Source organism: Odontesthes bonariensis, chromosome 11 (genome assembly GCF_027942865.1).
Source record: "Odontesthes bonariensis isolate fOdoBon6 chromosome 11, fOdoBon6.hap1, whole genome shotgun sequence".
Lineage (NCBI taxonomy): Eukaryota > Metazoa > Chordata > Actinopteri > Atheriniformes > Atherinopsidae > Odontesthes > Odontesthes bonariensis.
The window spans coordinates 13226156-13251025 of record NC_134516.1 but is presented as its reverse complement, the minus strand read 5'-3'; the positions used below and the strand labels follow the sequence as shown (position 1 = coordinate 13251025).

Genomic DNA, 24870 nt, shown 5'->3' with positions numbered 1-24870 from the left:
AGAACATCACAAGTTTATTCAATTTAGACAAAATCAAAAACAACACATTTTAGTTTTATGTGACTGGTGACGGCATATAATAACTTTGATATAAATTAACCTGGCAAATGTTAAAAAATAAGATATATCAAATTCAAATTCTGAATATCTATTCACTTAAGCAGAGAGGGCACCCCTTTTACTCACCTGAAACGTGTACCGATTGTATAATGTGGTTGTATTTCTCAAAATTTCTCTTCAAACTGAATTACTTTATAAGGTTTTAAAGTTTTCAATTTTGATATTCATACTTGAGCTGAAAAGATTACTTGGGCTCAAAAAGTATTATAGAGCCTAAATATAATCATGATGAAAATTTTCTCCAATAAAAAAGAAAAAACATCTGAATACAGAAAACAACCTTTTTTCCAGACAAACCAACAAAAAAATAAATAAAACCAGCTAGTTTTTAGATTTATTTTAGCAACACAAAGCAACATCAAAAACCCTCACGGACGTTCTGTTCTGATAAAAAAAAAAAAGAAATAAATCAAACGTGTTCGTTAACACAGAGAAAGGACTACTTGAGCGGTGAGTAAAACGTATAAATACAGCAGGGTTGCTATCAGCAGTTCCTCCCGGAAGATGCTTTTCACATACGGAACAGTCTCAAAAAAGATTTTACAAAACAGCGGAGGAAGAGTAATGCAGCGGCTCCCCCCGTGGTAAAGGTAGGTCATTACAGATAAATGTGTGCACGTAGAGAGAAACAACCCCACAAAATGTCTCAGTCAGTGTTTTCAGGTTAAACACAAGTCTTTTGTGTGCACACTACAGTAGATACAGTTAAGCCTTCTAAAAAAATACTTAATTAAAATTATGAGTAAATAAAATTACTCCTCTTTTTAAAGTAATGAGAACAAACCGCACACAAAATATCGAGTTTGGTTGTTCACGTGACCTACACAGACAAACATTTCATCATTTAAGGCTTTTTTTTTTCTTCCCAAGATGCTCTGAGGAGCATGCTTTGAGGAATATTCAGACATTTTGATGAACTTCGCTACAGTTTTCTTGACTTTTTTTCTTGTTTTGATAGCGTTTCATTGCTCTCCATCTACAAGTCAGCTTGAGTTGCTGCTCACTACACGCGTGTCGCTTATGGGGGGGGGGGGGGTCATGAGAGCATTTTCAAGCTAAATCTAAAGCCTAAATAATGAAGCGACTACTCATGTGTGCAAAGGTGTGTTTTAGACAGAAAGGCAGGACTTTGTTGGGGTTTTTTCAGCCCCAACTTCGAAACAGGTACAAGCGAACATAGCTATCCTTCACGCATCCTTCGGGAATAAATGCGAGCATGACTGAATAATAATATACCACCACTGTTTGAAAACAACAGCTTTTGCTTAAAATTTTCATCACATTTGAATGGACAGCTGTCCAAAGCGACAGTGAGCGTTGATTGCGTTGGATTACCCGCCGATTTACTTTCGCACGAAACCGCAAAAACAAAAATTTCAAAATCGAATCACGAGTCTTTAGCGACTCATCTCTCCCAACTTTGTGTTCGACGTGGTTTTCACTGTAGAACTCAAATCGAGGGCTTTGCAAGGTGATTATTGACTATGCCGGTGCTTGATCAGTATGAAATGGTGAGGTAAAACATTGTCAGCGTTTCAAGAATAATGTGTCGGAAGGAACGTATACTGCAACTAAAATAAGTCATTTCTGCGAGGACTTTTCAGTACAACGTAACTGGATCACTGAGACTATTTCCACAAGGATATAATCTATAACCCGACGACTTCAGTTATTTTTTGTTTTTGATTGTACTCAGTCTGATTCTGGCCTTCCCAACACACAGCAGTCCAGCGTTATCAGCGCGCTCCTGAGGCGCGCCTCCACGAGGTCCCCAATCAGGTTTCGACTTTGCCGAAGGTGCCGTCGGGCGGTCGGTAGTATTTGGGGAAGGCCTTGAGCTGCAACGAGTTAAACGCGTACTTTCTGCATCCGACGTTCTTCACAGTGTTTTCCCGTCTGCAGCCCTCGCTGTGGAGACAGAAGGAGCAGGAGCAGGAGACAGAGGGGAGGAGGGTATTCAGACAGAATGAGAGCAAAAAGGAAAAGCAGGCATGATGAGCGGTCCAGGGGATGAGGAACAACAACACTGGAGAGCAAAGTGCTGAAGTGCAGGCAAAAATAGCCAAAAAAAACCACACACAAATTGGTGGATATATGAAGGACGGGCAGACTAACAAACAAATAAATATATGGACGGGTAAGCTGGTCATTACTGTTGAAAGATGGACATCTTTACTTTTCTTACTTTTTTTTATTTTATTCAAAGCTATGTTGCATCTTCAAGCGTACTCTGCTAGAAGCTGAAGCGGTTCAAATATGGTGAGACAAAGAGGAACAACACGCGAGTCCGTTTATATCCTGCAGGTGGAGGCACAAAACATTTATTTCAGCAGGTGTCAAGACTGTAAGGGCACACAGACGGGAGCTTTTAGTTGGGTTCGTGGTACATTTTGAGCAACATGAACGCAAAGATCCTCTCAAGCGTTGCACTGCTGATTTTAGGTATAGGTGGAAAAGAAACAAGTAATGACAGGCATCATCATTTCCTGTTGTATACCGGCTTGGGTTCTGTGTGAGTATTACATGTAACAACAGAAAAGCCACGAAACAAGTGGAAAACCAGACTTTTTTTTTTTTTGTTAGATTTAAAAACCTAAACACTCGTCCAACCCTTCTTACAAATCACCATTATAAAATCATTAGAAATCTCCCTTCCTTTCCATCACATCATTAACTCAATTTTACCACATCAACAGTTTGTAGTTTGCAAATATGATCATATTAATATGATAATTGTTCGTTCCAATACCAAATATGTCGACATAATCGACATATTCGCTCCACTATTTAACGAGAAAGCTCAGACGTCTGGAAGTACCTGTCAACTTTAAAGGAAATGATCATAGTAAACACAAAAATAAATATGTATAACAGTGAGATTGCAAAAACAACGTATTCAGCTGCGATATAAAGTGACAACAGCAGGACAGTTATGGCACAAGCAAAGTAACCAGTATTCATATTCTCCTTTGGAATAAACACTACAGTATATGGCAGAGAACAATACAATAAATACAGCATCTGCGCAAAACAATTGTTTAAATACAGTTTAGGTACATGATACAAATATATTCTCTCATACTTCTGGATTCTTAAGATGAAAAAAAAAAGAAAACTTGTCAAAACTGAAATCTTTCCCTTTTCAGGTTTGTGCAACGATGATCGACATTTCTGGGAAGCATTAATTTGACACAGTCAAGGCTAATTTATGAAGAAGCTGTGGTCATCAGCACAATGATAAAAATCTTAAAAACATATGATTTAAAGAACATAATAAGGGGTTATCAACAACTTAAATGAATGAGCATCTTCATTTGATTTTTGCAGCGAATATATAAAACTTAGCTACTACCATTAGCTAGCTAGCTTAGACTAGCCATTTTGGCAAAATGTTTATATCACAAATAGTTTTCACACTTTTTACACCAATTAATTTTCATGAGCTCTACAGGTTATTTTGAACAGAGCAAAGCTTGATGTTTCCCAGCTATTCTCTATTCTAAGTCTTTTCAAAAAGCTAACTTACCAATTAGCTCAATTTAGCAGAAAATTCTGGCAAAGGCAGCTTGCCTGGCTCTCTCCAAAGAAAAAAAAAAAAAATTAGCGTGATTTAGCTTCTAATCTAAACCAGAGAGAAAGCTAAAAGGTTTTAAGCAAAGATGTTGCATCTCTACCCGGGCCTAAACTCCTGCAAACACAGATTCAAAAACCTGCATTTAGCTGATAAAAAAACCTGACTGTAGCATTTGGCAAAAGCATGAATACATCCATCATTCATCCGCAAAGTTAACTCATCATCCATCAATCTACATCTTCACTCTGAAAATCTCTAAAGCTAATATAAATGTAATAGCTAGCACAGATAAAAAGCTCTGAAGGGTGTACAACCTGAAGCACTTCTGCATAATCAAACGTATTTCACCTGGATATCCTATAATCATACATTCCAACGATAGCCAATTAGAAGCTGCATCCCGAAAACCACGAGACTTTGTCAATTGGCGAGAGAGCTGATCTCCACTGCATCGTCATGAAAGCTCAAGAGCAGATGCGGGGTCACTCGCTGACTCACTGTAAACCAAACTGGAAGCGTCCGCTGGGTAACATCACTGCCAAAACTCTGGGCGGATGGAAGGGAATGCTCCCCCAAAGGGAGTTAAAAATATAATGTAGAAGATTGGCAACCTTTTTTCTGTGCCATGAGCCAGCGATGCAAAAGGAATTTAGACTGTCTGTGGTTCCTGAGCGGGTCACTGTGCGAGTGCGGTTCCTACATTTCCGTCAGGTTTTCCACTGTAAGCCGTTTTCATACATGAGCACCAGAGATTGGACGTGCATGCGTGAAAATGCCCCAAACTTCTTTCTGCAGGGTCAATAAAAGGCTAAGACGCTACTGACTGCAGAGAGACTTTAACCTTACTTTAAAGTCGGTGTAAACACTTCTAGCCTGATTGGGGCCTTTAATGAGTTTAAGTCTGTTACTTCTAAGCAAACAGGGCTAAAAATTGACACAAGTATTTGAGCCTACATCTATGATGTCGTCCCCTTTTAGCAATACTGGATAGTCGGGATTAAAATGGGTGCAATCTGGGCTTCGTGGAAACAGAGTCAGCGAGTGACCCAGATCTGCTTCAAAGTGCACAAGCTAAAGCAAAAGTAAAAAAGCCATCTATTCTTTATAGAAAAGCAGGAAGACTGAATGAAATAAATAAATAAAAAAACAAGCCTGCAAAAGAAAAAATATGTAGGCCAGAGTACAGTTTCTTCTTTTTGGCATGAAATAAAAGCTATAGTGTCTTTACACTAGCCTGGAAGTGAAGTGCCTAAGCACATGGAAGACAATACTGAGCTAAAATCATAAATTATATTATAAAAGCTACTGTCAGTCCTTCCCGAAGCACTGTTTATATATGATAAATTTACTTTTATACATACTCAGAGGTTCCACAAACAAAAACTCTCCCTTTGAAAGTGTTCTGCCATCGGCAACTGTTGTGATTGGTCAGTGAAGAATAAGGCAGAGCACAGTCACACCACCAGAGGGAGCCGTTTACAAAAGAAATATGAAACCCAACAAAAAGCAGGATGGACACAGTCAAGCTTGTGTGCAGACAGGGGGGGGGGGGGGCTCCTTTCTTTAAGAGCAGGTCAGACTTTATGCACATATCTGAAGATGTTGCACGTCCACACTAAGCCAACTGAAATAAAAAACATTACTCCTCCGCATCCACAAACTGAGATTTTCAAGTTTCAAACTGCAGCCTCGTGCTTTGGTTCAGTTTGACCTCGTCAACGGCATTATATGTACTTCACACTGTCAGAGGACTTTGTGATGAAGGAAAAAAAATGTATTTTAGTGATAAAGCACAGGAATTATTGCTAACATGGCAGCATTTACGACAGCAGGGACAAGGAATATATTTGAATGTATTCAAACAGAAAGGGACGTTTATTTAGCCAAGGCTAATAACAGCAACCTGCTGTCTCAATCTCAGCTAAAGCAGAAGGAAGAGGAGGGAAATTGAGCGTTTATTCGGGTGTTTACAGATGGATTATATCGTCTTATAAACTGCTAAAGAATGCATGATCGGCGACTTCCTGTTCAGGGGACTTAGTGTGGACAGAGAAAGTGGTCCCAGGTTTACCATCCAAATAGCAAGTGTCCATAAGGAAAACAAAACATGAAGATGGGGCATTAGTTGTGTGGAGCCCTTACTCAAGGTTGGAGAGTGTGTGCACGCACACACACACACACACACACACACACACACACACACACACACACACACACACATATTCACTCGCTCACTCACAGGACAGTGGCACAGTTTCAGAAACACCCAGGGGAGTCAGCGGAGAGCGTTCCGAACCCCTTCACATAAACTCGGACACGTTTTGCAGTCACAGTGTCCCAACTGAGAACGGCTAGAGGCCGTTCAGCTGCAGCGGAGTTTGGCCAGGAAGTACGCCAGGCTGAGGAAGATCCACACCATCAGGAGGTTGGGGCTGAGGGCCAGCAGCGGCAGGGAGTACAGGAGGCTGGGGTCCAGCCGCAAGTCCCGCACCGGCAGCAAGCCGCTCAGGTTCTTCTGGATCACTCCTTCCCTCGTCCCAACGCTGCCGAGTCACGGGGGCAGGAGGAAGAAGAGGAGGAGAAGGAGGAGTGGCGCAGCAAATAAAGTCGGAGCGGGGGTGTGGTGGGGTGAAAAGGTGGAAAGAGAGAGAAAAGCGATGGACGAGGAAGTGAGCGTGAAAAGGAGGGAGAGTGAGGAAGAAAATGGGCGGCGAGTGTCGCGAGGAAGCCAAAACAAACAGATGGCACGCAAACATTATGCAGGCACAGAGGTGGGATGGCAAATTAACAAGTGGCATGTGCGAAAATTAATCACCACGACAGACAGCGGTTTCCACAGAGTGGCATCAAAACAATAAGATTGAGGTCGAAAACCGATAAAACAAATGGAAACAACCGGGATAACGTAATCCGGCCAAAAATGAGCCAACCGTACAAACAAAAACAAAACAACATGTCACGGGAAACAGAGGAAGAGGAAAAAGAGAAGAGAGAAAAAAAGAGAAATTAAGAGAGATGCTCTTTCAGAGCGAGAAAGAGGAAAATACAGCAAATGCTCACCATGTTTATCACTCTAAGACATGGGATGAAGATGGAGGAGGGAGGAGGAGGGGGGGGGGGGGGGGGTCCGCAAATGAAAACCACCCTTTATATTTTAGAGTCTTCCTCTCTAAAGCAAGAACTTGGGCACCAATACTAGTCCATGCACTTACTGAACGCTATGAGGATTTTAAGGGTGTTTTATCCGTTATTCTTTTTACTCAGTTTAAAGCAGTCAGGACGGGTAAGAAGGTGATGGGAGGAGCCAATATCGCCAAGCTTTTTCTCTCACATGCATCTCCAAACCCAAGCCAAACTAAAATCTGTCGTCATGCACGTCGGCTGATGAGGCAGAGGGGAGGGGGAAAAAAAGGGAGTGGGGGGATGCGAGGAGAAGAAGAAAGATGAGGAGACACGGTACAGAATCATGCAGGCATCAGTGGGACAAAACCACGGCGATTCCATCTGTACCAACGGAGATAGTTACAGCGTGAACGCAGCTCTGGGTTTGACACACGCAGACGCTCTAAAGAGGCAGTAAAAGGCCTGGAATCACATTTACTGTGAATCCATATCAATAAGGCTCTATGTGGGGGAATAAACTCCCAGCACAGCACAGCTCAGCTCAGCTCAGCTCAGCTCAGCCACCACGTCTCCTGCTGTCAATGTTGCTGATGATAGTGGAAGTTTTTCTCCAGATTTGGGGTCAACAAACTTCAGGTGCTGGAGGTCCCTTTGCTTCTTTTCCTTCCGTGCAACATAACCGGGTTTTTAATTTTTATTTGTCCAGGTCTGTTGTTAATGTTTTGGCGTTTGCAAACCTCAACACCTTTCTTTCACCTGTTGCATGGGTGTGTGTGTGTGTGTGTGTGTGTGTGTTTACTGTGCAAGTTCAATTGAAAAAAAAAGAAGAAAAAAAAAAAGAAGGTAAAGGAGGAGAGAATACGGAGTATAAGGTTGATTACTATGCACATACTCCCCCACTGTTTATGAAATCACATGTTATGAAGTTTAATGATCTGGTATATTACAAAATAATGCAAATAATGTATCGAGCTAAATCAAAGTTACTCCCAGTCAGCATACAAAGGTTTTTCTCATCTCAAGAAACAAAGTATAATTTAAGAGACATATGCATATGGGGTTCCATTATGGAATGATGCTAATATAAATGTAAGAAATTGTCGTACATTTTTGGTTTTCAAAAGGATGGTTTCTAAAGCAATTTTTGAGGGCTACAAGTATTTATAATTTGTGAAGGATTTTGTGTTTATTCATGATTTTGCTTCATTATTCTTCTATTTTTTTTACTTTATTGGATGCAATTCTGTTTTTTGTCTTTTCTCTTTTTACTATTATTTTTCTTCTTACTTCAGTACTTGTAAAAATATAGGTTGATGGGTAGCTTAATTTTGTTCAACAGGACAGGCTTAAATATAAGCGTTATGCTTCAGCCCGTGCCTTTTCAGTCACTTAAAAAATGCTATGATTGTACTGAACAAATTTGTTGTATACTGTGTGACTGAATAAAACAAAAACAAACAAACAAAAAGAAATAAAGCGTCTGATCGTTTCAGTGAAACGTCCTCTTAAAAGGAGGAAAAAGTAATGGCAAAGGTGGATGTTTAGACAGAAAACTCTGAAACATCGAACATACAAGCCAGGAGGGCAGATGTTCAGACGGACCAACAGGCGGGGGCCTTTGAATAGCAGGTGGGTAACTCTACCCCGGTTCACCGGGTCTGGTGAAGTGAAAGCAAACAAATGAGCCTCAAACATTCAGGCGCTCTCTTTAAGATGAACTCCACTCCACACGTGGGTAAACCACATTCATGTTCTCGTCTTTTTCTGATCTCACAGATGTTTCGAACGATGTGAAGAGTCAGTGTTGATATACCCGGAGTTTAAACCCCTTTAAGCACCTGTTCAATGGACACTCAAAGTAAATTGAGTCTTTTGAAAGATAACGTTTAGTTGATGGCTGAAATGTCCTTCATCAATTCAAGTTAAAATCATCTGAATTTCTTTCAGCATTTATTTATTAATTTTTTTACCCAGGTGTGACGTGCAGATGTGTGCTGCCACTCAGGCACCGAGAAGGCGTCCTACCTGCGCATGCAGTCGAGGGCCTGCGTGAACACCTGCGGCGCCATGCCGTGCTCGTGCTGCAGGATCAGGCACTGCTCCAGCGTGACCGACATGGCCGTCCGGTCTTTGGCGCTTTTGCAGCTGGTGAAACGAACGCCGTTCAGCCGGCGGCAGATCTGAGACAAAGGATTGGGTGTCAACGATTATTAATGATTTAAATCTTTTAAACAGATTCCTCGTTTTTTTTTAATAGATCCCCCCCCCCCCATCACATCGGAGACCAGACTTCACCTCAGCGGCCTGCCAGAGGATGTCAACGTTCTTGTTCTTCCTGGCGTTGACGTTCTGCCCCAGAAATCGCAGCAGCTCAGGAAGACAAGTCTGGGAACGAGACCTCGGGAGGCCTGAATGTAGGTGAGGAGAAAAACAAACAACAACAACAAAAAAATCATTCTTAGACTTCTCCGTCTGAATCTGTTCTCAATGAATCAGCACCGACCGAAGCTGGTGTAGTGGAAGGAGGAAACAATCTAAAAAAAAAAAAGGACGAAAGTTTCGGTTTTAAGATGAAAAATATTGGCAATATTTGCTTTCATCTTGAACAATGTTTGTTTTAAACTAAAGTTCCGAGGCTGCAGAGCCGAGATGGAAAACAAGGCCCACTTTCCTCTGTAATGGTATAAAGAATTTATTAAAAAAAAAGTCTTCAGAACGCGACAGCGCCACAAAAAAAGTCCCAACACAAACGCTCCAAATTTATGCTCAGAAGCAGAACTGTAGATGATGTGTTTTCCAAAACAACTACACTTCAATCCTAAACTTATCATTCCCTCTATTACAGCAACTTAGAGCGGAGAAGCAGAAATGTTGTCTTGCCATCTGTATTTTCACTGATGTTCGGTGCTCTTTGTACTCACAGTCCTCGGGCAGGACTTCTTTGAATTGCTCATAGTAAGAGTTCAGTCTGGACAGACTCTCCATGTTAATGTTCTCCTGCAGGGACGTGTCTCCAAACCTGACAAACACACACACACAAAAACAGTTTTTTTTTTTTCTTTGAAACCACCCTCAACGTCTTTGCTGCTAAAGTCTCTCTGACTCGCTCACTTCTCGGCCAGCGTTTGCTGCTCGTTGATTCCGACGTTGAAGTGCACCGGCTGGACCCTCAGCAGCATGCCGCTCTGGATTTCGCGCGGCAGGGCGTCAAACATGGTGCCCGGCAGCGGGATGCGCACGTTGAAGCCGTCCCTGTTCCCGGTGATGATGGGCAGCATGTCGGGAGCGGAGCTGCCAGTTGCCTGGGTGACCTTAACCAAATCCAAAATGAGATGCAGTTTGAAAGAAAACACGTGGAAATTTGAATATTTGCTTTACGTAAACATTCAGATTTCCAAATAGATGTTCCAATTTTCTACCTTGAAGGTCACGTTCCGCAGATCCATGATGCCGACACTCATGTCCTCCAACATGGCGAGCTCCTCTCCTACACGCACATACAAACAGAGTAGAAGTTCGTGGGTCAAACAGTGGGAGTACGATCAGAGGAAGCGGGGCTCGGGTGCGTCTGTACCGTAGGTGCTGAGCAGGGACTCAAACTGAGCCAGCAGGCCAATGGTGTAGAGCTGCCGCAGGAAACCGTTGTCACGGAGACAGTTCCTCAGTTTGATGATGAAGCCGCAGATGAGAGCGGTGAGCTGCAACGTGCAAACATGAGCATTAAAGTCGGGTCAGCGTGGTCTCCTCAAAGTGGTTCCACAAGCCCGTGCATTTTTTTTTTATCGTCTTCAGATTCCTCGCTTTATCAAAAATAAACCCTCACATTTTACAAGCTGGAACATTATGTTGGAAAACTTGACTTTTTGTTGTCAATCACGTCATGTTTCCTAACTAAGTTAACTGAATAGGTTTGAACATACAGACCACAGCTGTGGAGTTAACACATCCTGCCATAACTCTGATAGTGAAAGACTCTAAAAAATAGTGTAGACACCAAAGCCTTGAAATACCTCTGGAGCAATGTTCCCTCTAAGCTGCTCGCTGAGCTCAGCGCACAAGAAAATCTATGCAGCGCATAAAATAAAATTCACCATAAAGGTATTAATTAATATCTAATACTAGACCTAATCTAATCTAATTAATTAGACCAATAATGTGTTTTTCTGTACCATTTTTCAATGTAACGCAGTGAGTGACAGGTGTACGATACGGTTTACTTGCGCTATGCAGCCAATCAGAGCATTGATAGTGCTTGCATATGTGCCCTGCCCATACGCGCCGTGCAGGTTAGCTAGCTAACAACAGTGCGGTGGAAGTTGGACTACCTCAAGCGTCACATTCAGCAGAAAAGTCATTTGAAAGCTGTTGGAATTGTACGAAGACTCAAGATGGGACAGGGGATTGGTACATTATTGCGGGAGAGCGCAAAAGACCGAGAGAAAAGGAACGAGCTGTCACACAAAACAAAATCTGACCCCGTGCAAGTTAAAGTTCTCATACACAATATCTTACTTGCCATCAAAATGAATGCATCAATGCTGTCAGTTCAACAAATCCACAATCACATGGCAGAGTGTGTGAGTATACCAGAGAGCTGGCGATGTGCAGTGTTAAAAATGCACCCTGCCATACCCTGATAGTAGATGAGAGCACAGACATATCAGTACACAAAATATTAAATACAGGGAGGAAAATTATGTTAACTATAAAACTATGTGTTTGGTGGCATCCTCCAGCTGACAGCATACACTGCTCACATATAACATACTACACATCTCATGAACAACAAGATTTTTGTCTTTTTAAGTGGGCCAAATCGCTCATATTAAAAGTAAACTAATGAAAATTGCTGCTGTGATTTGATTAAATTTGATTTAATAAGCCATGTCACTTGCTATGATCCAAGGTTTTGAACAGGTGTGATACTGGTGTGTGGCCACAGCGTGCACATCTGATGTTGCTCACAGTGGTCCTCAGTGTGCTCAGGGAGCTTGTGTGTAAAATTAGAGGGAACATTGCTCTGGAGGTGTGCAAAACCCCTTTAGTCCTGTAGTACTTCAGAATGTTTAATAGTCGTATAAGCGTTGTACAACCACAGAGGTTGGACCTCTGCACCCGTGCTGACAATATTTACAGATTTACGACCCTCACTGTGCGTCATCCAGGGATGAGTGCATTAGCTAATGGATACATATGTAAATCTGTGTGTGGGTGAGCACGTCCGATTCACGTGAATTATGTTTTCGCCTGTGCTGACCGTCTGGCAGAAGACAACGTCGCGGCGGTATTGCAGCGACACGTCCATGGATATCGTCGGGGCGCTGTCCTGCATCAGAAGGAACACCATGGACTTCTTGGCCTTGTCGCTCATCATGGCGACGCACTCCGTCAGCGTGGTGAGGAGGGGGTACAGCGCCTCACTCCACTCGCCTGGTTAAGTTACAGGCACAGACAGATTTAACAAGCGTCGACTCAGGGACATTCATTACAAACGCTGGAAGTGGCAGTGGACTTATTGAAGTTTAATTGGACTTTTTAAGACAGAAACAGACAACAGATGAAACAGAGATGCAACAGGAAAAGCAGAAGCGCCGAAAGAGACATGTTGCGTCTTTCTAATCATTTAAAAAGAAACCAGAGAAGTTGAACGCTAACGGTCTGATGTCATGCAATGAGCCGAAAGGGACTGGTGACTCAGCTATCAAAGCAAAGTGAGGGGAAATGTATTTACTGGAAACATGTGATACTGTAAACAGCCTGTGTTATCTATCTAATTAGAAATAATCAAGGCCTGGTCTCTTAGAGGAGCGTGGGAGGGGGAGGCGTCTCTTACCTGGGTATGCCTCCTCAGCACTGGGGCTTCCATCTGGAAGAGGGGGTGGAGGTGTAACATGCATGATTAGCAGGCGCTGTAAGCCACAGAGGGCAGCTCAGACACACACAGAAAACACTGCAGACCGGGGTCAAAGATCTATGCAACAACTGCTCAGTACAGCAGGAGAAAAGGGGGGGCAACTATTTATTCCACTCTGTTTTAATGACTCCGAGTAACTGAAGTGCAATGAGCCATATTTCAACGTATGGTACATATCCGATTCATTCTGATAATATATATTTTTTTACTAATCGAGGAAGGAAGATCATTTGAGATTTGATGTAAAATAAATCAGACTGGGGGAATTTGACAGTGGCTGGGGGGGAAATGTAAAATCATGAATATAAAAAGAGCACCTTCAAGAAGCAGAGTCTCTCAGATGTAAAAAATGGGAATGGCTACAAAAAACTGCGTTTACAATTCGTGGATCAATTTCAGAATGATGCTCCTTAGCGTTAAGTTGGAAAAACTCCATCAGCTACACTACATTTTATCATATGAAGATTCAGAGAACCTGCCGACTTCTCAAAGTGCAAGTGACTTGGTCGGGACTCAATGTTTAATGTTCATGATCCTCAGGTCGTTGGGCAGCGCGGCATCACAAACAGGCTCGTCTTCAGCGCTCAGCTCAACAGCCTGCATCTGTCATGGTAATAGGGGCATTATTGTCTATGAAACTGGCAACTTGCACATCTGGGAAGGCATCGTCATTGCTGAAAGGTGTATACTGGTTTTAGAGCAACACTGTTTTTTGTTAACTCAAAATAATTTTTTGTTGATCATTGTGGTGAATGGTCCTGCTTCTTTTTCAACAGGAGGCAGGAGAACCTTTCTGAGCATGTGCAGAGTACATTCACTATGGTTTCCATAAAGAATTGGGGATGCTATAATTGCCTCCTGTTAGAATTGCTCCCACTTTTTCCTTCGCTATCAATTGCTTCTGATATATAATTGGAAGATTTCTTTGCCAGTTATGGCCCGAGTGCTCTTCTTCGACTGCGACTGCGAACTTTCAGAACTGCTTCCATTTTGTAGTACGAGCAGTCACGATAGATATTTGACTCCTGTCGTGACCAACATGTTCAGTTAGCACAACATTTCAGATACGACTGCTGACAGAGAGACTGGCTGCAAAGCCGCGGACAAACGGCAAAAAAATCACACACAAAACACAAACGTCGACATTTGACATCTGACACTTTAAGATGAACTGCTCGGAATCACCTGCCATAAAATAGAGAAATGATGCTTTAAGGTGAGATAGAGTATGACTCCACTGTTTGTCACGTGACAAAACCAAAAGGTGTGAGAGATGTTTGGGAGATGTAGGAGGAGTAGGAAAAGAAAGCAATAAAATGAACATACAGCTTTCCTGTTCAGGGCTGGGAGGACGTGCAGAGGAGAGGGCAGGCGGAGAGGAAGAAGATGGTGTTTGTGATGATGATGGCGGAGGTGGTTCTGATGATGATGGTGTTAATGGTGTAGATTCCTGTGACATACTTCCTGGGTTGATCCAGAAAGCTCTTCTATTTGCATCACCTTTTCACAGCCCCCCACACACACACACACACACAGACACAGAGGTGTCATTTCATACTAACAAATGTTTCCAATGTTTTATTGAATCTGTCGATTTTCTTTTCTTTTAAGGTTTGTGACTGTGAAAGCTGATTTCAGTCAAACAAAACGAAAATGCCTCAACCCATTTTAAACTATGCAGACAACAAAAAACAGAGACGGGCGTTACCTTTCTTACTGCTGCCGCCCTGCAGGTCACTGTGGGTACTGTCCTGACTGCCGCTGCTGGGTCTCCTCTCTTTCTGAAGCAGCTTGTCCACACGCTGGATGATGCACTCCAGAGACTTATCCACATTTATCCACACCTTCTCCTGAGAAAAGACACCGACGCTTTGAATGTGGCTTTTTTTTTTTTTTTCTGTTCTCGATTATGTTTCGAAAAAAACTGAGGTGTAGGAAGAGATCAGAGCCAGAGGGGAGAGATGAATAACATCAACATTAAAGATTCATGTATTTCATTATAAAACTACAGCCGCTCATCTCAGGCTGCTTGGGGAGACAGAAGCCAAACACTGAAGGTTTGGTGTTTTGACTGTAATGATGAACAAAATAAATATTCATTAACAAAAAAAAAAGACCAAATATGTGACTTTCAAGACGAATTTAAACATCGTTTGAAGCAATCTTGCGTACATTATTGTGTATATTACAACACAGAATTCAATGCCACAGATCCAACAGCGCTCACTCCTTCTTAGATGACTGAGGCTGTAATGGAAAAATACTGCTCGTGTTACACAGTAGTTGCACGGCCTCGTATAACATGCGTTATGCAGCTGTAATGTTTGTTAAAAGCCTGATATGAAAGTCCATGCTCAATGATGTCGGGAGCACTTCAAAGCCTCAAGGCTTTAAAAATCATAAAAGGGATTCAATTTTTTGGGGGGGTTTAAAGAAGAAGTGGAAGGCACAGCTGTCTCCGGGCAGCCTCCTCAAGAACACAATGTATAAAGGAACTTCGCTCTACTCTTGTCTTTGTCTGTTGGAGCAATTAACTGAGCTTTTCAAAGCCCAAATAAAGGCTGGAACAAGACGCCCAGATCAAGATGCGCTGAAAGAGGATATATCTGGGATACAGAAGAAAGAACAAAATGGACAAAAAATAAGGAGGAAGTTTAGAGTTTCGGAGTTCACTCGCAGGTAAAACGGACAAGCTTGGACCCCTGATGAGGACACAGCAGGAATATCAGAAAGACGGTATGTCTGCACCTCAGATGTTGGACTGTTGGCTGCGAGTTCCTGGCCATGTTGTCTACTGAGAGAGTTCAGCTGTATGTGCACTCATCAGGTAAGTTGTTGGCCAAACTACAAAAGTAACACCCCAACCTATTGATGGTGACCTGTGAAGATTTCTACCACACCTTCCCCTCTGCTACACCTCAACTTTCTACACGTTTGTCAGCTAATTTATATTTCCATTTGTTATTCTATCTATAACGATAGCATATCTTTAATAACAAGAAATGATCATTGACAAGCTATGTTACATAGTAGAACTGAGACTGGATCCTTGCTGTTCAACAAGAAGTAAGTAAAGCTAAATGTAAGTGCCCACAGTGAAGGACATAGCTGAAGTGATGGCAAAAGGCATCTTTTCAGACACCACTCATGGTAGACCAGAGCTCCTTCGATGCGCTATTTCAGCGTTTCAGTTCTGAATGTTGACACTCAAACAATAAAAGCACTTTTACTGGCCATGCTTTGGCCACATTCTTTGCAATTAATGCTGCATATCACATCGAACAGTTTAGGCACACAGACAATGGGCTAAACAGTCTTTCAAAAGATTTCCAAAGCTCTGGCTCAGAGTCTGATGCTACCTCCAACTCTGACTTGAACTAGAGTAAATGTTTGAAATTGTTCCAGGTACAGGGGAGAATGACGGTTTAACAGTTACCACTTTTTTTGGCACAAGGTCCCTTGGCTGCTGCTTTCAGAGCGGGGCAATGTGTAACAGGTAGCACGGCATTTTCATTATTGACCTGAGTTACTACAGCTAGCATGCATTTTCATTTTACCACTTGCTAGCATGCCTCGCTCGTGGGAAGTAGCGTACGGGTCCTGTTTTCAAAGGTACGCACATCACCCTCAAGGAATCTCCAGGGCATAGCCTGTCAGAGGTAAAGACCCGCCCCTTTCTCCGGCCAAATTATTCTTCCACCACGACTGTGATTTTGGGGATAAAACAGCACACACTCAGAGGTAGACATATGGAAAAATTGGGGGTTGCTAGGGAGACCCAATTAACTCTTTCGGTGCCATTGACGTCTATAGACGTCAATTTAAAAAAAAAAAGTTCACTGCCAAAGACGTCTATAGACGTCAATTGCGTTTTTTAACGGAGCGGGCTGGGGGACAATCTAGCGGAGTTCGTCACTAAATCTTAGGCTTGTAAACACTAAACAGAGAATATACTGGCAAAATTACCCGCTAGGTGGCAGCAGTGCCACTATGCACAAAAAAAAAAAAAAAAAAAGAGCTCGTTTTCTCCATTTTTGGGTCAAACAACTGTTTTTGGTGAAACTAACCTATGTTCTACTGTCTATTACTAAAAGACTGAAAAAGGTAGAAACAAACTTTTTTTTCCTGATCAAAGAAGAGAGTCTACTCTTTCTTTTGGTAATTTTCTGTGGGTCTTGGAAAATCAGTCAAAATACTGAAAAACACTTGGCAGTATGGGTGTCTCTGAACTGAAAATGGCTGGCAGCCAATGAGTTAACGCTAGGTGCAGCAAGGATTTGTCCAGATCTTTCCCGTGCACTGCATACCACACTCGTCACAGAATCTGGGTTCAGAGAACGTCTGTTAGAATAACTTTGCTGAATCTGTCGTAAAACAACATACCCACTCCTCTTCATGCCAGTCCACGTGCAGCGAAGATCGGCTGTTGCTACCGCTCCACTTGGCGAGCAGCGTGTCCTGGTCGTTGCGGAGTACGACTTGTTCCGAGTCGGCAGAGGGTGACGATTTGGAGGCGATGTACTCTGGCCGTGCTGCATTCAAAGCTTGGATGGCCGAAGCCAGCAGCTTGCAGTCGCACACGGTCACCAACTGACGAGTCTGACCGCCAGTTAAAGAGTCAGAATTTAAGTATTTACTGCATATGTGATGAGACCATAAAGATAAAACACAGCAGCTATTGATACCTTATCAGCCAGAATAGTGAGTGTTCTCTCCAGTCCACTGGCTGATCGGTCTTTGGCAGCTCTGGAAAGTCTTTCAGCGTAGTAGCTGACCTGAGTCTTGAGCGTGTTAATGTGGGCGATGATCTCTTTGGCTCGGACTATGTCGTCGGGTATGTAGACGATGGACTGCGAGCTGGAGAGGGCACTGCTAAAGGAAGCAAAGACACTTGGTCTGTATCAGAGCATACGCCGACGACACTGCTATACTCGCTATGTAGAGCCAAAGGACCCTCCATGAAAGGGTTTGTCTAAAAAAATTGAACCGAGGAATTATAACTGACTTGTTTGTTAAAGACATACAGTTTATGTACAGATATAGTATTTACATGCACATGCCTACTTTTGACAGTGGATCTAAATCAGTGATGAAGGGAGGATAACATAAACCTAAACTCGATAACAAGTAGGGGGGGTGTGAGGGTTACTGTTCAGTTTACAACTTGAGAAACTTTCTAAAAAGGACGTTTTCAAAGCAAAGACTTGTGCTTTTACGAGACAGAAACTGTGAAGAATTTCATAAACACTCATTTTTGACGAAGCAATTATAATGCGAGATAAAAATGAGTTTGTTGTGGAGACACAAGGCAGCGAGAGGCCAAAGACCCAAGCGAAAACAGGCAAAAAGCAGGGCAACAACTCACCATCCTTCCTCATATAAGCTGATCGAAAAAGTAACAAAAACAAAAATTAAGATGAAGCCACAGAACCAAACTGCAGAATTAATGCAGGGATTGAAGAAACATTTGTTTAATTCAAAATAAAAGGAGATCAATGCTTCAACTGATTCAACTATTTAAAGTAATTAAAAAAAGTCAAACATGAATGAAGCAAAAAAAATAAATTTAATTAGGAGGGGAAAACATGCAGGTTTTTTTTCCCCACAGTTAAGAGGACTTACTGTTTCTTTGCCTCCTCAAACTTCTGGATGAGCTTCCTCAGCCCGCCATTTTTAAAACCCTGGCAGTGAGCAGCGGGAGCGCCGATCGTTATCACATCATATGTGTGCTCTGGAGAGGGAAACGGCTGCAAGTCAAAGAACGAAAATCACACCAACAACTCACGTTTGTGTCTCGCCGTGACTCACCGAAGCCCAGCTCATCCTGCACCCTCATCCTCTGCACGTGGAGGTTGGTTGGCATGAACTCCATCTTCCTTTCGGCCTTCAGGTTACTGGCTTTGAACGATGGACCTAACATGGAGGAAGTACAGAGAAACAGATTTAGTCGCAGCCTTTTTGAAAGGCAACATTTCACATTCAGAAGCCGGTGCAGACGCTGACCTCTGTAGTCGTTCAGGTCAGACAGTGTCTCCTGGTATGCGAGTATTATGTTCTGGTAATGAGAGACGATCTGTCGCCGCAGATTTTCCCAGCAGGGGGATAACTCTCCCAGCTCCTCCAGCTCGCACACCCTGGAAACACAAAGAGGTCCAGCAAAGAGGTTATTCTATATCACTGCAGGGGGAGTAAACTAAAAAAAAAAAGAAAAAAAAAGGAAGCATTAGAGCATCAGACTTTCACAAAAAAGAAATGGGATTGAGACATGTTTTCATTGTCTGGTTTAAAGCTAATGGAATGAGGCTGGCTAGGGTCACCATCAGCGTGTCGGATTTAGGCTGTGTTCCTAGTTGTTGTAATTCAGTAGAAAAAGCAGTCGTCCGAACAGGAAACAAAAAAAAAAAACGACGACTGTGGGGGCCATCCACGGGAGTACTGAAGAGACCTCCTCTTGAGGGATAACTTGACTCTCTGGGATATCATATAATATCTGGGAGCACGCCAGACCGTCACGTGAGTTCGCTGTTTGCCGGCTTAGACCAGAAACAGCTAGTTAATCACATTTAGTTAGGCAGGTAAAGTGAAATTTTTTGATAAGTTGTTCTCGTCCCCCTCCCCCAAGCTATATCATATGGCGTGTTTCCACTATGCAGTCCGGTACGGGTCGGGTCGGAACGGTCCCATGGTACCCGTTACCATGTCTGTAACCCTTCTGCTTGGGGTACCGAGCACACAGGACCGGTTCCAGGCTCTGCTCTCTGTTGTTGTTGAGGAGGCTGTGCAGCGGGAGCTCGATGGCGCTGTGCGAAACGAAAAAGTTTTCCAGCTGATTGCCGCAAAAATGGCTGAGAGTGGTTTCAACCGGACCGCGAGCCAGTGTCGCATTAAGCTGAAGAAGCTTGGAGGTGGTTCGAAATTATGGATGTTATTTGTTATTTACGCTTCGGCACACACTCCGCCCACCCCTGAGGGTCCCCTTTGTACAGTGGGAACGCAAGCTGACCCCAAAGAGACCCGTACCGTACTGAACCGACCCGTAACGGACTGCACAGTGGAAACGAAGCTATAGATATAGAAATATATATTTTTTTTAAATTTTCAATTCCTCTTTATTGTTTCACATCTCCTAAACATGAATCAAAAATGGCAATGGAAACCAGGCCGTGCTCGTGTATGCGTTTGTACCTGGCTGCGTCCTCCTCCAGCAGCAGCTTAACAAACTGTCTGGGAACGTTGAGCGACAGGACGCTTTCAGCCATCTGCTCCAGCACGCGCAGGTGGTTTCCATCAGTGGTGGGGAAGCGGTACATCCTGGACATGGTGCCTCCAAACACTGGTCAAAACATAAACCAGACTGAATCTTTCCAGAAGACACCTTCTCTTGCTCTGTAAACATTCTGAATCCTGTCCAACCAGCTTGTGTGGTTGCCATTTCTGGATGGCTAATCTATCACTGAGGTAAACAGATGAGGAGATTAAAAACAACAGTGATGAAGTGCAGAAATTTTTGGTCAAGGTTCTCATGTGTTTACACATTGCAAACAGGAAATAGATTGTTTTCACTCATATGTATGTCAGTTACTAACATATAAACCAATTCATTAAAGGGCTTAACGCACTTGTTTCTGACAAAGACATCTGGTTTCTGAGAGGAGCTTTATTTTCATGACTGAAGGTCATGTGCAGTGTGTAAGAAAACATTTTACACCATGACTTAGAACATCTCGTGAGAAAAACAGAGCTGGAGACTCTGTAATGGCTCCTTCAGGTTAATTGCTCTGCATCATTTTTTGGGATTTTAAGTGAGAATACCACTTCGCACAAATCTGAAATCAACTCGTAATTAGGCTTTGATAAGCAAAACCTAATCCATTCTAAATCTGCTTGCCATTATGAAGTGTTTTGCAAACGCCGAGTGCAGTCTCACCTGAGCACAGCAGGTTGTCTTTGAAAAGAGAGGCGTACTTGATCCGGGCTCCCATCGACTCTGTCAGGCTCTCATCCACAGACAGCACCGTCTGCAGGGAAGTTTGAGCACACACACACACACACACACACACACACACACACACACACACACACACACACACACACACACACACACACACACACACACACACACACACGCAATGAGTTTGAAGCTCAGGTGGCGAGTAACCATTTTTTTTTACCTTTCTGACCACTCTAATCTACACCTCTGGACTCTGAATATGCTCATGGGAAACAGAAAGGTGTTGAGGACACATGAAACAACGGAAGTTGAAGGAAATACTTTGCTCGAAAAGTAGATGCATGGAAGGTTCTCATCAACACCAAGCAAATGCATGCAAAACACGTCATTCTCAGCCTCTTACCCGGCCATTGATGCTGTCTGGCAAACGGCCGACAGACATCCTCTGATCTGCCTTCTCCTCCATCTGCCAGGCTGCTATGGTGACGTTCCCCACCCGCTTGTTCTCTGCCGATCTGTCCATCCAAACATACGACAGCATTAACGCTGCACATTCCCATCAGGCTTTACATCGAGCCATTTCACTGCTGTTTAAGTTCCAGAGTAGCTACATTTGCTCACAGTTATCTCAGATTTTAAGAAGGGAACGGTCCGACCAAGAGGCTAAAGACATCTACTTTAACGTTTTAAGGAGCTTTTCCACGTCACAACATACAAAGTTTTGAAGTTTTGAATGTAGCAGTGGTCATAACCTTTGAATATCTTTGGGATTAAATATTGGAGGTAGAGGGGTTGTCGTTTGCCATTTTGATCCCAGACTTTCGTTCACATGAGCCACATACTGCCCCCCAAAATATATTTCTAACTTTTAAGTTGTTTTGGTTAAAAAAAAGTCTGTTCAAAGGATTCTGATGTCATGACACTAGGTCATATTTGCTCCGTTGTACCTTATCAATACCTCTAAAACCTCCTTCTGGACCAAAATAACTGGATGTGATGCGACATGACAGCAAAGTCACTACGTCACCAACTTAACTATTAGTAAAACTTGAAGGTTTAACTTCTTGAATGGTTTTAGTGGACAGTTCCATCTAAGAAGTCCCTTTTTAAACAAAGATTTAGGTTGCCGTGAGTTAAACTGACAAAAAAGAACAACATTCAAAACTCTTGAAACTAACTGAATTTCTATTGAAATTGAAATTGAACAGAGGCTGGTCTTTTGAATGTGAGAAAGTGACACGTCGACCGATTTCCTCGTGTTTCTGATGTGAAAAGCCGCTGTGTTTTTGCCTCAGACTATATACCGAAATATAGCTGGTTGGAAGCACTAAGACTTAGAACCGAAACCTGACCTGTTCAAAGCTGGTTTAGGAACTGCATCAGAGTGTGTGTGTGTGTGTGTGTGTGTGTGTGTGTGTGTGTGTGTGTGTGTGTGTATTACCGCAATTCGAGCTGTAGTCTGTGGCTTTTCTCCTGCAGCAGCTCCTTCACAGGAAAAAGTGCAGAGCCCAACATGTACATCTGTACAGACAGAGAAGCACGACCGTTTATACTGACGCACAGATTCTGCTTGCAGGTCCCATTTGTCGGATGAGCTACAGCTACAGTCTCTGGTACCTCATCTGTTTCTCTTGAGACAAACCCACTCAGCTACGATGCTTTGTGGTGTCGTAAATCTGGAATATTTAAGCAGTAACACTGGGAAAAGGAAGCTGCCCCCCTTCGTACCGTGCCCTGCGAGCGGTCCTTCACGTCGTAGACGGCCAGCTTGACCTGCGTCTGCTGGTTGATGTTGGAATCCTGGAAAAATGCGATGCTGCTGAGGAAGATGGGGTTACTGGTGCCCTAGGAAGAGATGCAGGAGGTTCATCAGCATTTCTGCCCAATACAAACACAGAGTTTTTGTAGAAAGTTCAAAATCACATGCACAAGAATCTTTGAGGAGGAAACGCTCGATGTAACCCCCAAAAATGAACATCCGTGACACTTCTTTTCACGCTATGAATCTTTTTAATCTGCATTTAAAAGTAGCGTGTTTATGACTCATTCTGCATTCAAGAGTGGGCATTTAATCATCTCATTGAATGCGATTTGAGGTGAGCTGCTGATCAGAAAACAACAAAAAAAGTGATTTCAGAGGTCAAATGGATTTTAATTTATTATTTCTTCCTTGTCCTTCAGCTGCTGATCAAACAACAAGCCGGCAGAGTCGAACCTCCTCTGCAGCTCCAGCAGACGCTGAAAAACAAGCTGAAAAGGTGCCTTACAGAACTTAAAGAAATCAGCAGCACTGACTGCTGTTTGAATTGCGGCCTTAGGAGGACAAGAAGATGACAGAGGTCTGACCTCGATGACTTCAGTCTGGGCGTGTTTGGTCCAGAAGGCCTGCGGCGGTGTCGTGCAGCTCACTGCTACAAAGCTGTTGGGTTTTCGATCTAAAGCAGGAGTCACCAGGTCTGTGCACACTGGGCGAGAAGACAACCAAACAGTGAGATGGTCAATAAAACGAGACGAGAAGCATCCAGTTTCCCTGAAACAGTTCTAAAAAAACCCTGTGGTCTTTCTGCTGAAATGTCAGACCTTCGATCCCTTTGTTTCCTCAAACCAATCATCAATTATTGATGAACACAATCCTCTTTTACACTTATTCAGCTTCCATTTGCCGGCATTTTACCACCCACATGTAATCTGTTTTGTTTCATTCTGCTCTCTTTTCATCTTATTTTCAGTAAGATGTAAAAATTTCTTTTATGAAGAAATGAATCGTAAAGACAATAACAATCATTTGTGGTTGTGGATACTTGTGTTACTCACCTACGCTGAACTCCAGCACAGGCTCATCTGGGTCCTGAGTATTTCCTGCAAATCAGTCAACAAGTCCTGACATTAACAGATTATCACGTTTGGGTAAGTGATTCTCCATGTTGTTTAGGCCCTCGGGCCTCAGTGTGACTTGCGTCTCCCGTGCGATTCCTCACCTGCGAGAGCCAAGCTGAGCATCTCACTGGAGAGCTCGAACGTGTTGGCCCGGTACACCGACCATGGCCTCTGTGTCCGCGAACCGCGCTCTCTGCCCCCAGCCATGCTGGTCTAAGACCGGGGGACAGCGGAAGGCCCTCACACACACGGACACACACTCCCATGTGTTGCGACTCCCCTCCTGTGCCGAGCTATAGCTGGCTCCACAAAGCACTTCTCCTCTCTAAGTGGAAAAAAAGAGGAAGAAAAAGGTGTATTTTCTCCGCAATTTTCTGCATTTTAAGGACATTACATCGTTTCTGGGTCTTCTTTTAATCAGGGAAGGGCTGTCAGGTGTTCGGGGTGACTGTAGAAAGGTACAAGCGATGACCTTTGGCTTTTGCAACCAACTTTTTAAACTTTATTTCCATTTCCTTTCATTGGCGGCAGACTGGAACATAAAAAAGTGAAGCTGACACTGAATGTTACTGAAGATGACAGTAACAAAGAAGAAAACAAAAAAGGAGAAGGAAAAAGAGCACGAGGAAGAACAAGGAAGGGAAGAGAGGAAAGAGGAAGGCAAAAAGACCCCAAAGACTGGGGGAAGAGGACAACAAAAAAGATGATAAAGAGATAAAGAAAAGAAATGTAGTGGGGGGAGATTGAGAGGACAATATAAGGGCAGAAGAAGACAGAGCACATAGTGGAATAACAAGACAAATATCTAACAATCAGAAGAGAGGATAGCAAAACTAAAAGTGAAAGACTTCATCCTTTTCCGATGAGGTCTGCACTGTTATGATGTATTAACTGCGACTGTTCAGAGGAGAAATAACTGAACTGGAGTTAACATCAGCTACTGCTGTCAAAAAAGTATGTTCGAGTTCTCACATTTACTTCTGTTTGAGGTTTCCTTGGCTGATCGTGGAAAACAGAAAAAAAAAAAAAACACAATTTAGCAGAGACTGTGGTGGCATTTAAGTCACAACCGGCACCAGATCTGACATGATTTCTAAAGACGTGCAGAGGGGGGGGGGGGGGGGGGGCTTGTGGAGAACAGAAACGAGGAACAAGATGCAGAAAGCATAACTGAATCCAAATGCCACCACGAGGCAGACGGGTCATTTGTAACAAAGAAAACCTACGGACCGATTTCTAAGGCGGGGAAATGCACCCGTCACTCACAATCATCCGACTGCAGGCCACAGAATCTGAACCGACGGGAAGAGA

General features: G+C 43.0%; 1 protein-coding gene across 16 annotated transcripts in view; it reads right to left on the bottom strand.

Annotated features, from left to right (window-relative positions):
- Positions 1-444: 444 nt before the first annotated feature.
- LOC142391656 (inositol polyphosphate-4-phosphatase type I A-like) overlaps positions 445-24870 on the bottom strand; it is a 45410-nt gene continuing 20984 nt past the window's right edge. For 2 of the 16 annotated variants that reach the window (XM_075477585.1, XM_075477586.1), the window contains exons 3-27: positions 23661-23884; positions 23497-23541; positions 23029-23147; positions 22411-22527; positions 22124-22203; positions 21086-21197; positions 20659-20749; positions 19917-20064; positions 18735-18865; positions 18540-18644; positions 18354-18462; positions 18097-18114; positions 17417-17603; positions 17115-17330; positions 14440-14581; positions 14058-14231; positions 12651-12683; positions 12075-12247; positions 10392-10515; positions 10237-10304; positions 9929-10128; positions 9739-9836; positions 9113-9225; positions 8843-8997; positions 2407-6237 (exon numbers count right to left, since the gene is read on the bottom strand). In XM_075477585.1, coding sequence (XP_075333700.1) covers positions 6057-6237; positions 8843-8997; positions 9113-9225; positions 9739-9836; positions 9929-10128; positions 10237-10304; positions 10392-10515; positions 12075-12247; positions 12651-12683; positions 14058-14231; positions 14440-14581; positions 17115-17330; positions 17417-17603; positions 18097-18114; positions 18354-18462; positions 18540-18644; positions 18735-18865; positions 19917-20064; positions 20659-20749; positions 21086-21197; positions 22124-22203; positions 22411-22527; positions 23029-23147; positions 23497-23541; positions 23661-23766 — 3045 coding nt within the window. In that variant the 5' untranslated portion in view covers positions 23767-23884 and the 3' untranslated portion in view covers positions 2407-6056. Of the gene's footprint in view, positions 2029-2406; positions 6238-8842; positions 8998-9112; positions 9226-9738; positions 9837-9928; positions 10129-10236; positions 10305-10391; positions 10516-12074; positions 12248-12650; positions 12684-14057; positions 14232-14439; positions 14582-17114; positions 17331-17416; positions 17604-18096; positions 18115-18353; positions 18463-18539; positions 18645-18734; positions 18866-19916; positions 20065-20658; positions 20750-21085; positions 21198-22123; positions 22204-22410; positions 22528-23028; positions 23148-23496; positions 23542-23660; positions 23885-24870 lie in introns of those variants that run through there. The other 14 variants (XM_075477592.1, XM_075477593.1, XM_075477587.1 and 11 more) reach the window with 14 other exon arrangements.